Consider the following 12689-nt stretch of genomic DNA (forward strand, 5'->3'; position numbering starts at 1 on the left):
AGACTATGTTGTAGTCCAAATCAAACCATGTCCTAATCCTCATCATCGGCCTAAATTAGGAGATCATCGTTGGTACAGTCTTAAGGCATTATTAGATTGAGCTGATAATTCGATTGCCATTACACTATGATTATACAAAAATTTTCAAAATAATTATTGAAAATATTGTTTCATGATCTCTTTGTTTTATTAATAGTTATGCAATCATGAATAATTAAACTGTTGATTAAAAACAAGGAATTTTCAAAAGAAAATTTTATTCTGACTAGGTAAAACATAATCTATGACGTTAATTTGTTATGAATAATAATTTTATCCATTAAATCACGAAAAGAACAATTTTTTTTTTGAAATATAATTCTGAAATAACTTTTTATTTGTAGATACTACAGCTTGCGATTTACGAAAAAGAGAATGTTATGCTTCAAATCGAACAACAAATTATCACATTTGACCTACGGTTATACAATATACACAGTGGGATCTCTCAAATCATATTTTGCGTTAATACTAAATAATTACTTCAAGTCACAAAAGGATTTGGAAGATACACTTGTAACGGCAACAGAAAAGGGTGATCCTACAAAATGGCCATTTCGAACGTTCAAGGAGGTCAAGAAGTCAAGGAACAAACAAAGAAGATGTCGGAAGAGAAAAGTTCGTCAAGAAAACGGAAAGAAGGCCTATTCGAACGTCAAAATCAAGAACGAAAATTATCATTTGGAACAGGGTGATTTTCAAGATCGTTTCGGAATTCGGATGGGATCTCGACAGACTAGAAGAAAAGGAAAAAATCTACATAAAAGAAGTATTACATCCTGCGGTCGATGTTGAGCCAGAGGAAGTGGTGGAAGTGATACTGTGATAGAAGAACAAGAATAAAACGCAATCACGTGACCTCGAGGAGGGCAAAATATCGAAAGCTTTTTCAAGAATCCTCGATAAAAGAGACGAGAAACCGTTAACAGAGGAAGGCATAGTAGCAATTTTTCGCATATCCTTCATTAAAATTACATTGTCATCCTCTTCCTCATCAACTTGAAGTGTAAAATTTTGTATATCAGAAATATGCCTGTCATCAACAGGATTCTTAAGCTTTAACAGATTAAGTCTGTCTGGAGCGAAAGGTTGACTATATTAATTTATGTAGACATTCGGTTTTTGCAAAAGGGGAATATACTGTACAGAAGAATTCGATCGAAAATGTTGGGGCATATTGTCTGATCAAATGGTGAGTAGAGCGAAGATAGATAGAAAGTACGTTCCAAGTTTTACTCCCTATAATTCCAACATGATCCCAACGAAAGAAGCTGTGGAAGAATTCGATAACAACAATAAAAAGATGGCAGATCGACTTGCGAAAGAAGACAAGACGAAAAGGATAAATTCGGAAACGGTGGTGCAGCTAATGTTTAGATTAGCCAGTATAAATTAATTTTGAATTGCTGATCCGTATTCTTTATAGTTAAGACCCAAGTCATGTTGTATATCTAATCCAATTCCGGTTAATCGATTTTTTCATTTATTAAAAATTTTTCGTTTTTTTTCATTCTTTCACCGTTTAGATTTTGTTTTTTTTCCAATTTGAATCAAATTATTATCCTTTTTTTCAGAACTTATTCTTAGGTTTGGATCGGTGATCAGATCAATGTTGCGGCGCCACGGCAATTGCCTTTTTTCCCGATTCTTATTATTAATAATAATTGTATCAAGCTCAATAATAGACTAACATAATTACATTTATTTATTTTTTGTAATAGATCGTTATAATTAAATTTTCTGAGAATTTTTTTTTTCATATTTATTAGTGAAATATTTTTTTTCTAGAGGATGTAATTTTTTTTAATGCTACAATGGAATTTTTTAAGATAAAAAAAAATTTTTTTGTTTTTTATAACAATGTAACAATAAGCTACTTTTTTTGTAATAAATTTTGTAAATTTCACAGTACTGCAACATTTGTTTCGTGTGATAAATAAAATTTGCATTTAATAATAATATTTCATATACTGTATAACACTTGCACACAATTCATTGTTATTTGTATAATCATATAAATTGTGTAATTTATTATATTTATTTCCTATTAATCTCATCTGACTCACACTGCATGGAAATAAAATATAAATGTTATTATTACTCTCTTATTTGATTGGCAGGTATCATCCCGGCGTTACGCCTAGTTTATTTACAATTCAATTCACTAAATTTACGTGAGTATTAATTAATATTCTATTTTCATATTCATTATTATTCAAATTGTAACATAAATATAATAAAAACAGCTTTAACTTATTAATAACACATGATAATATATTTAAGAACAATAGTACGACGAGATTATCATCATCATACATCATTATATTCTACATTTTTGTCAATTGGTGATATAATAGAATTCATTCAAGCAATTCCTAATTAGGATTTAAACTTTATATTGTTATGACAATATTGTTGTTGTGATGATACAAAACCAGAATAATTTCTCAAAAATTGACTAATCCGATAATAAATATTCTTTTTAAAAGTCTTTTTTTATGATTTATTCAAATTTAGTACAACGAAGACTACGCAAAATTGAAACTGATTAACAGCGATCATAATCATTCATGTCTATTCGTTTATCAAATTCAAGTCGTAATCCATTCTGATAATATCCAAAAAAATGTTGCAAAAACTTTCAATTTATTCGCACAATAATAACGCCAAGTAACACAAGGGCAATTGTGTATCTCTTTCATCTTAATTACTGTATTATAAATAACAACTTCGTTTATATAACAATAATTTGTACGTCTTCACGCTAAATCACTGTTTTTTTCATTTTTACTAATATACTCTCGATGGAGCAACGTATAAAAGAAGCGAATATAGATTATTATATACAAAGCAAATTGGAAACGGGGTGGAAAACTTATAACATTAAAGTCATTTAAATTGGATGACGATAATATTAAAGAAGTTGCCCACGAGGTATGTAAAGTTTTTTTTCTAAAAAATTGTGTTATTCTAAAAAAAAGGCATTATGCACTATTTAGTATGAAAGTCTAACACGTTTAAGACTTACGATTTTCATGTGATCACTAAAATTTTTGATTTTTACAGATAAAACTTCGTCATAATAATGATTCTAATAACGTGATGATGGGATTATATGGAATAACCAAGATTGATACAGGTAAATAATTTTTTCACGGGACGCCATAACTCAAACTGTCTAATTATATCCAAATGTATTATAAATACACATATTCTGAATATAACGTGACAACATTATATTTTAGATAAATATTTATTGGTAGTAGAATATGCAGAAGGAGGCACACTTCGTAATTATTTGGAAAAGAATTTCCTTTCGTTAAATTGGATAAACAAATATGAATTAGCTATTCAATTATCAGTAGCGGTAGAATTTTTGCATGAGAGGGGAATCGTACATAAAGATTTACATTCAAGAAGTATACTTGTACATCAAAATTCCATTAGGTTGGCAGATTCTGGATTAAGTAAACGTATTAATAATTCTAGTCAAACTTGGTTAGATACAATTCCTTATTCTGATCCACGAGGATTTGATATTGAAGAAATGTCTTCGGGTGCATTTGAGTTAAACGAGAAAAGCGACGTTTACAGCGTCGGAGTATTGTTATGGGAATTATCTAGTGGGAAAAAACCTTTTTCTGATAAAGTATACAATTCATTTTTGGCTAAGGAAATTACGCAAGGATTAAGAGAAGTCATAGTAGATGGTACGCCTAAAGGTTATTATAATCTTTATAAGAGTAAGTATTTTTTCGTATGTACCCTTTAAAAGATTGTTATTTGTTAATTTTTGTATATGTATATTTTTTGTAGAGTGTTGGAATGGTGATCCAGAGAACAGACCGACAATTCAGAAAGTTATTACAACTTTAAAATCAATAATCAAACAACAACTAATGATTCAACAATTTTAATTTGAATCATGGACTATTCTTGAATGGGTATAGCATAGAACCGAGTAAACAAGCTGTATTTACTGAAGATGGAGAATTGAACATTAGTTTATGTGAGGATCAACCTTTATTGTATACTTCTATAAACGATCGTAACTCACGTAAAAATTTATTAAGTTTTAATTCTGCCGATGATAGTGACGTTGAACTTGATGATTCTCTACAACCATCAGACATATTTATTAATTTTCCTGTTGCCGAAATTACTTATATTTTCGATTTATCTGAATCTTTCTCAAATTTTATGGATGATGACAAGGGAAAGTTATGTGAAATATACGGTCATCTTTTTCCAAGAAAGATTTAATTGGCGGCAAATTGTTTATCGATGACCTTAAATCGGTTACTTCAACACATACTTTTAGTTCTTACTTAAATTGGGTACATGATTCAACAAGATATAAAAAAGAAATCTCATTTGATAATTTATTCGCTTTGGATTTCTTTCCAAAAATAATAACAACAGACGGAATAAATTTAGATACTCGTGAACAATTAACCGATTGGATGAATAATTTATTTCACGATGATAGGGTTGAAATAATTTCTTATAATAATCTCGTTCCAATTTCTCAATTAAAATCCGAAACAACGTTATTAGAAGATGAAATACAACTTGGAGTTGCTAATTTTAAAGAGAAATTGACTTTAGAAAATTGGGTTAAAAATTCAAAATATGCAAAATGGGTTGAAGAATTTCAGCTTCTTCGAGGTTTAATAATTGATCAAAGTTCTGAATCAAGAATTAGTAACGAAAATACTATCGATTTAATTAATATCCCTGATGTAAATTCAAATGATAAGTTTTATTTAAAAATTGTGAAACCGACGACTATCTTAGATGAAATTTTAATAAATGATAACATCATTTCAACTAATAGCGATGAAGATATAAGCTCTTTTCCGTTTATTAAAGTATCAGATGATCTAAGTTACGAAGACCGCGTACATTTTCTGGTAAAAGGTGAACGACACAACATTTTATTAAATAGAAATAATATTAAACCTTCAGAAAAATTTCAACAGGCTATAGAAAAGCACTTGAAAGTATGGAACCACTTATACATTTACAAGCAGTTTTTGACGAATATGGACACCTTATTCCATTAAATATCGTATTAGGAAAATCTCTTAAAAATACAATAGAAAATTCATCTTATATTTCAAAAAGGATTGATTTAGCATCACCAGTATTCGAATCTTTAAAATCACATTTAGCAGATTTCAGTATTCCGTGTCTTTTAACGTAAGAAGGAGATATTATTGAAGAAAATGATTTATCTAAATGGATTCAAAATACAAAGAATGACTTAGAAATTATTGAATTTGATAATATAATTCCTTTATATGATATTCTTGAAGTTGAACAAAAGAAGAGAATAGACATAATTTTAAATAAGCAAAACAATCTTAGGATTATAATGACCGGAAGTATTGATTTGAAGGATTCAGATATTACTAAGCAGATAATTATCCCTATGAAAAAAGTCTGTGTGATTTTTGTTGAAAAATCATTCAATTAAATTCACTACGATTTCTGTATATTTGACCATACAATAATTGTGCTAAAAATTGCAATAAATCACACAATTATTGCATGGTAATTCATTCAATAATTATCCTATTTTTGACCTGAATTTATACAATTATTGTGTGATTTTTGAGCCAAATTTTTTTAGGCCATATTTTAGGAATTATAGGTTAAATTTTACAGTAATAACAGGCAATTTATAAAGTGAAATTATGAATTTTTTTTATTGACTTAAAATATAAAAAATATACACAATATTTCATAAATAAAATACTAAATTTGATATAATCATAAATATAAAAATTTGTAAGAAAATAAAATAAATAAAGTATGTTAGTAACATGAAAGTAAATTAGTATTATCAAAGAAGAAAGTAAATTATTAGTGTAAGTAAATTATTAGTATTAAATAAAAAAGTATGAAGTTAGTGAAGAAAGCAAATTAGTAGTGTTAAAAAGTACTAAATTATTAGTGTTAGTAATAAAAAAGTATGAAGTTAGTGAAGAAAGCAAATTAGTAGTGTTAAAAAGTAAATTATTAGTATTAGTAACTAGAGTAACTTGGTAATTATTAGTGAGTTATAATCATTATACTGTCAGATTGACTCGAAAATTTTGGGTCGGGTCATCAAACGTTTTTATAATTAAATATAAAAAAAATTGATTTTTTTATTAAAAACGTCAGACTTGACGTTTTTATGATTAAAAAATCATTTTTTTACGTTAGATTTGATTAAAAATCAAAAAAATTGATTTTTTTGGTTAAAAACGTAAGACTTGGCGTTTTTGTAATTAAAAAATCAAAAAAAATGATTTTATTAATTAAAAATGTCAGACTCGACGTTTTTGTAATTAAAAAATCAAAAAAATGTTTTTTTTAGTTAAAAACGTCAGACATGACATTTTTGTGATTAAAAATCAAAAAAAAATGATTTTTTTAGTTAAAAAATGTCAGACTTGACGTTTTTGTAATTAAAAAATCAAAAAAATGACTTTTTTAGTTGAAAAACGTCAGGCTTGACGTTTTTGTAATTAAAAAATCAAAAAAATGACTTTTTTAGTTGAAAAACGTCAGGCTTGACGTTTTTGTAATTAAAAAATCAAAAAAATGACTTTTTTAGTTAAAAAATGTCAGGCTTGACATTTTTGTAATTAAAAAATCAAAAAAAAAATGACTTTTTTAGTTAAAAAACGTCAGACATGACATTTTTGTGATTAAAAATAAAAAAAATGATTTTTTTAATTAAAAACGTCAGATTTGACGTTTTTGTAATTAAAAAATCAAAAAAATGACTTTTTTAGTTAAAAAACGTCAGACTTGACGTTTTTTAATTAAAAAATCAAAAAAAAAATGATTTTTTTAGTTAAAAACGTCAGACATGACATTTTTGTGATTAAAAATAAAAAAAATGATTTTTTAATTAAAAACGTCAGATTTGACATTTTTATGATTCAAAAAATTATTTTTTACGTTAGATTTGACAATTTTGTAATTAAAAATCAAAAAAATTGATTTTTTTAATTAAAAACGTCAGACTTGACGTTTTTGTAATTAAAAAATCAAAAAAAAATGATTTTTTAATTAAAAATGTCAGACTCGACGTTTTTGTAATTAAAAAATCAAAAAAATGATTTTTTTAATTAAAAACGTCAGACTTGACGTTTTTGTGATTAAAAATCAAAAAAAATATTGGTTTTTTTTAATTAAAAATGTCAGACTTGATGTTTTTGTGATTAAAAATCAAAAAAAATATTGATTTTTTAATTAAAAACGTCAGACTTGGCATTTTGTAATTAAAAATCAAAAAAATATTGTTTTTTTTAATTAAAAACTAGGTGTAACCCGTCGCGCTGCGCCGGGGATAGTATTTTGATAATAAATATTTACAATATGGTAAGGTTAGACTAATAAATTTATACAATTTATATAATTTACATATTTAATTCTATTTCATCATTTTTAGGTCCTTTAGTTCTTCCAGTAAGGTTCAGTCGTTTTTCATTTTACATTTCGCTTCTTACTCATTTTTTTATTTTTTATTTTGTTTCTGTTTCATATTTCGTTTTTCACTAATTTATTTTATTTTTTTTCAGATATTTTAATTCTTTCAGTTCTACAATTAATAAAGGTATTTTTTTTATTTTTTTTTATTTTTTTTATTTCGTTTTTATCTTATATTTTATTTCTTACTAACTTCATTTTTTGTTTACTTTATGGTTTATTTTTTACTTTGTTTCCTCATGATCACTTTTTTATTTTTGTCTCTCATCATTTTTCACTTTATACTACTTCTCATTATTTGTCTCCCATTATTTTCTATTACATCTTTATTTTCCATTATTTCATTTTCTCTCCAATTTACTTCCCATCATTTCTTTTGTCTTTCAATCACTTCTTTTCATTTCCATTACTTCTTTTCGTCTCCCATTACTTCTTTTGTCTTCTATCACTTTTTTTCGTCCCTCATCACTCCTTTTTGTCTCTAATCACTCCTTTTCGTCTCCCATCACTCCTCTTCGTCACCCATCACTTCTTTTCGTCACCCATCACTCCTCTTCGTCTCCTATCACTCCTTTTCACTTCTCTTCGTCTACAATCACTCCTTTTAGTCTCCCATAACCCCTCTTCATCTTCCCATTACTCCTTTTCGTCTCCCATCACTCTTTTTCATCATCCATCATGTCCTATTTTCCTTTTTGTTTCCTATCACTTCTCATTACTCTTTTTTACTCCCTTTCTTCTTCTATTACTTTCCATTATTCCATTGTTATTTCATTTTTTTTATTAGCATCTTTCTCCTTGATCATTGTCATTTACTTATCTTTTTTATTTATTGTTACTGTTTTTTTTATTGTATCACTTCATTAAAAATAAATACAGTGATTTTTTTCTTTAAAATCGAAAATGTGGGACTTAATTTTAAAAAATTTCATTTAATAAGATTATTTTGAATAAATATGTTTGCAAAAAAAATTTATCTTCACAATAAAATTTTGTTTAACCGATCAAAAATTAGCTAAGCTAAAAAAATCTATACGTTTGCCGATCAAATAAATGGCCTTAACTTTTAAGTTTAAATCAGGCACTGAATCATGCTACACAATTCAAGATTATTTATACAGACTTAATCTAAACGTTAGAAGATCGACATGTATTTTTTTATTATATTATAAAATCACAAAAAAGTATGATTATTAAATATTCACAATAAATTATCTGCTATTATGTTAATAAACAATATAAGGAAAAAAATTTAATTAAAAAAATTACAAAAATACTATTATACAATTTTCATTGTAGTAAAAAAATCTGTTATAAGAATTTATTATTATTAACAAAAATTAATTATCTATTATTAACTAGTGTACTTTTGGATATAGTGAGTGAGTTTATTTTTGAAAGTATACTAATAAATTAATAAAAGATTTTTTTATAACAATAGATTGTGTTAGTGAGATTTATAAAAAAATTTAATGAGATTTTTTTTTAATAATAGTTTGGTATAAAAAAATTTTCATGATTTTTTTTAATAACAATATATTGGTAATAAACAATTAACTTATTAACTGAAGTTAATAATTGTTTTTAGTAAGATTTTTTTTATAGTTCACAGTAACACTAATATTACTGATAAGTAATATAAATAAAACAATAGATTACATTTAATAAGGTTAATAAAAAAATTTTCCAAGATTTTTTTAATGGTATAGTACAATAGATAGATATAATAAAATTTTCTGAGATTTATATTAATAACAATAGGTATGCTAAATTTTTGGTGATTATTTTTTTTTTTAATAACAATGATAGATTGGTATCATAGTACAATGGATGGTATAGTACAATGGATTGATTTAATAGAATTTTTTGTGTTTTTTTTTAATAACAATAGATTGGTAATAGACAATAAAAAATGTTGCAAAAACATTAAAAACTGAACTGATAATGAATTGGCAAATCATATTGGTTTTCAATAATTACTAGTCGCAGTAATAATTGTCTATTACCAATCTATTGTTATTAAAAAAAAGTCACCAAAAATTTTATCATACCTATTGTTGTTAAAATAAATCCCAAGAAATTTTATACCTAGTATCTTTTGTACTATACCAATTAATTTGTCATAAAAAATTCCAGAAACTGATCTATTGTATTAATAAAAAATCTTAGAAAATTCTTTATATCTATCCATTATAAGTTGTAACATACCAATCTGTTGTTATCAAAAAATTTTTTATATTGATCTAATGACTCTATTGTTAAAAAAAAAGTTCAGAAAATATATTTATATCAATCTATTATTAAAAAAAAAATTCAGAAAATTTTTTTATATCTATTCATTGTACTATACCAATCTATTGTTAAAAAAATCTCAAATTTTTTTTATATATCTTAATCTATTTTATAAAAGTTTATTAAGTTATCTATTACCTATTAGTAGTATTAGTATTACTGGAAAAATTTTACTAAAAAACAATTATTAACTTAATAAGTTAATGATTGTTATTACCAATTTATTGTTATTAAAAAAATCACAAAAATCTTATTAAATAAATCTATTGTACTATGATACCAATCTATTGTTTAATATTAAAAAAAAATCACCAAAAATGTTATCATACCTATTGTTATTAAAATAAATCCCAGAAAATTTTATTATATCTATCTATTGTACTATACCATTATATTATTAAAAAAAAAATCCTAGAAAATTTTTTTATACCAAACTATTATTAAAAAAAAGTCTCATTAAATTTTTTTATAAATCTCACTAAACACAATCTATTGTTTATAAAAAAATCTTTTATTAATTTATTAGTATACTTTTACAAAAGTACACTATTTTTTTTGATTTTTAGCTAACAAAAACGTCAAGTCTGACGTTTTTAGCTAATAAAAATCATTTTTCCTTGATTTTTAATAACAAAAACGTCAAGTCTGACGTTTTTAGCTAATAAAAATCATTTTTCCTTGATTTTTAATAACAAAAACGTCAAGTCTGACGTTTTTAGCTAATAAAAATCATTTTTCCTTGATTTTTAATAACAAAAACGTCAAGTCTGACGTTTTTAGCTAATAAAAATCATTTTTCCTTGATTTTTAATAACAAAAACGTCAAGTCTGACGTTTTTAGCTAATAAAAATCATTTTTCCTTGATTTTTAATAACAAAAACGTCAAGTCTGACGTTCTTAGCTAATAAAAATCATTTTCCCTTGATTTTTAATAACAAAAACGTCAAGTCTGACGTTTTTAGCTAATAAAAATCATTTTCCCTTGATTTTTAATAACAAAAACGTCAAGTCTGACGTTCTTAGCTAATAAAAATCATTTTCCCTTGATTTTTAATAACAAAAACGTCAAGTCTGACGTTCTTAGCTAATAAAAATCATTTTCCCTTGATTTTTAATAACAAAAACGTCAAGTCTGACGTTCTTAGCTAATAAAAATCAAATTTCCTTGATTTTTAATAACAAAAACGTCAAGTCTGACGTTTTTGATTAAAAAATCATTTTTTTTTGATTTTTTAATCACAAAAACGTCAAGTCTGACGTTTTTGATTAAAAAAATCATTTTTTTTTGATTTTTTAATCACAAAAACGTCAAGTCTGACGTTTTTGATTAAAAAAATCATTTTTTTTTGATTTTTTAATCACAAAAACGTCAAGTCTGACGTTTTGATTAAAAAAATCATTTTTTTTTTGATTTTTTAATCACAGAAATGTCAAGTTGATTAAAAAAATCAATTATTTTGACGTTTTTGATTAAAAAAAATCAATTATTTTTGATTTTTCAATCACAAAAACGTCAAGTCTGACGTTTTGATTAAAAAAAATTAATTTTTTTTTGATTTTTCAATCACAAAAACGTCAAGTCTGACGTTTTGATTAAAAAAAATTTTTTTTTTTTATTTTTCAATCACAAAAACGTCAAAAATTTTTGACGTTTTTGATTAAAAAAAAATTTTTTTTTTTTTCACATTTTAATAAAAAATGATCAACATACTATTTCATGATCTGTCAAGTTAACATTCTTTTTGAGCAGCACAGTTAAACTCAGCGCAAAAAGTTTCCATAGTGAATGTTCACTTTCTCTGTACATGTACATGTACTGTACATGTTCATGTTCATGTTCATGTTCATGTTCATGTTCATGTACATGTACAAGTACATAATAATATAAAGATTAACTGGAGACTTTTTTACCAAAAAGGCAATTTTTTTCGTATCCACGGCAACTGTGCATGTGGTGATTTTTAAAAATGGAATGGGAAAATTTTGGCGAAAATCTGGTCAAAATGGGATGATCGACTAAAATTTTTTCCCCTTAAAGATAAAAATTACCAGAAAATCTTATCTTTGGGTTAATGTCAGACTTGACGTTTTTGTAATTAAAAAATCAAAAAAAATGATTTTTTTGATTAAAAATGTCAGACTTGATGTTTTTGTAATTAAAAAATCAAAAAAAATGATTTTTTTGATTAAAAACGTTAGACTTGACATTATTGTAATTAAAAAATCAAAAAAAAAATGATTTTTTTGATTAAAAACGTCAGACTTGACATTTTTGTTATTAAAAAATCAAAAAAAATGATTTTTTTAATTAAAAAACGTCAGACTTGACATTTTTGTGATTAAAAAATAAAAATCAAAAAAATATTGGTTTTTTTTAATTAAAAACGTCAGACTTGACGTTTTTGTTATTAAAAAATCAAAAAAAAATGATTTTTTTAATTAAAAACGTCAGACTTTGACATTTTTGTGATTAAAAATCAAAAAAATATTGGTTTTTTTAATTAAAAACGTCAGACTTGGCATTTTGTAATTAAAAATCAAAAAAATATTGTTTTTTTTAATTAAAAATGTCAGACTTGATGTTTTTGTAATTAAAAAATCAAAAAAAATGATTTTTTTGATTAAAAACGTTAGACTTGACATTATTGTAATTAAAAAATCAAAAAAAAATGATTTTTTTGATTAAAAACGTCAAACTTGACATTTTTGTTATTAAAAAATCAAAAAAATGATTTTTTTAATTAAAAAACGTCAGACTTGACATTTTTGTGATTAAAAAATAAAAATCAAAAAAATATTGGTTTTTTTTAATTAAAAACGTCAGACTTGACGTTTTTGTTATTAAAAAATCAAAAAAAATGATTTTTTT

At 24.7% G+C, this 12689-nt stretch overlaps 3 protein-coding genes across 3 annotated transcripts; all 3 read left to right on the plus strand.

The window, feature by feature from the left end:
- Positions 1 to 414: 414 nt before the first annotated feature.
- Positions 415 to 834, plus strand: OCT59_006959 (uncharacterized protein; the record flags this gene model as incomplete). Its single annotated transcript, XM_025311381.1, has 1 exon — positions 415 to 834. The coding sequence occupies one exon, from the start codon at positions 415 to 417 to the stop codon at positions 832 to 834; it is 420 nt and encodes a 139-aa protein (XP_025172239.1).
- Positions 835 to 1228: 394 nt separating this feature from the next.
- On the plus strand, positions 1229 to 1435 carry OCT59_006960 (uncharacterized protein; the record flags this gene model as incomplete). The annotated part of the gene is made up of 1 exon (XM_066138864.1): positions 1229 to 1435. One exon carries the CDS (start codon positions 1229 to 1231, stop codon positions 1433 to 1435), a length of 207 nt encoding a protein of 68 aa, XP_065998418.1.
- Positions 1436 to 2843: 1408 nt separating this feature from the next.
- On the plus strand, positions 2844 to 5245 carry OCT59_006961 (uncharacterized protein; the record flags this gene model as incomplete). The annotated part of the gene is made up of 7 exons (XM_066138925.1): positions 2844 to 2927; positions 3106 to 3178; positions 3285 to 3796; positions 3856 to 3899; positions 3990 to 4259; positions 4361 to 4959; positions 5022 to 5245. 7 exons carry the CDS (start codon positions 2844 to 2846, stop codon positions 5243 to 5245), a joined length of 1806 nt encoding a protein of 601 aa, XP_065998419.1.
- Positions 5246 to 12689: the final 7444 nt, after the last annotated feature.

Source organism: Rhizophagus irregularis, chromosome 15, assembly GCF_026210795.1.
Source record: "Rhizophagus irregularis chromosome 15, complete sequence".
NCBI classification, from domain to species: Eukaryota; Fungi; Glomeromycota; class Glomeromycetes; order Glomerales; family Glomeraceae; genus Rhizophagus; species Rhizophagus irregularis.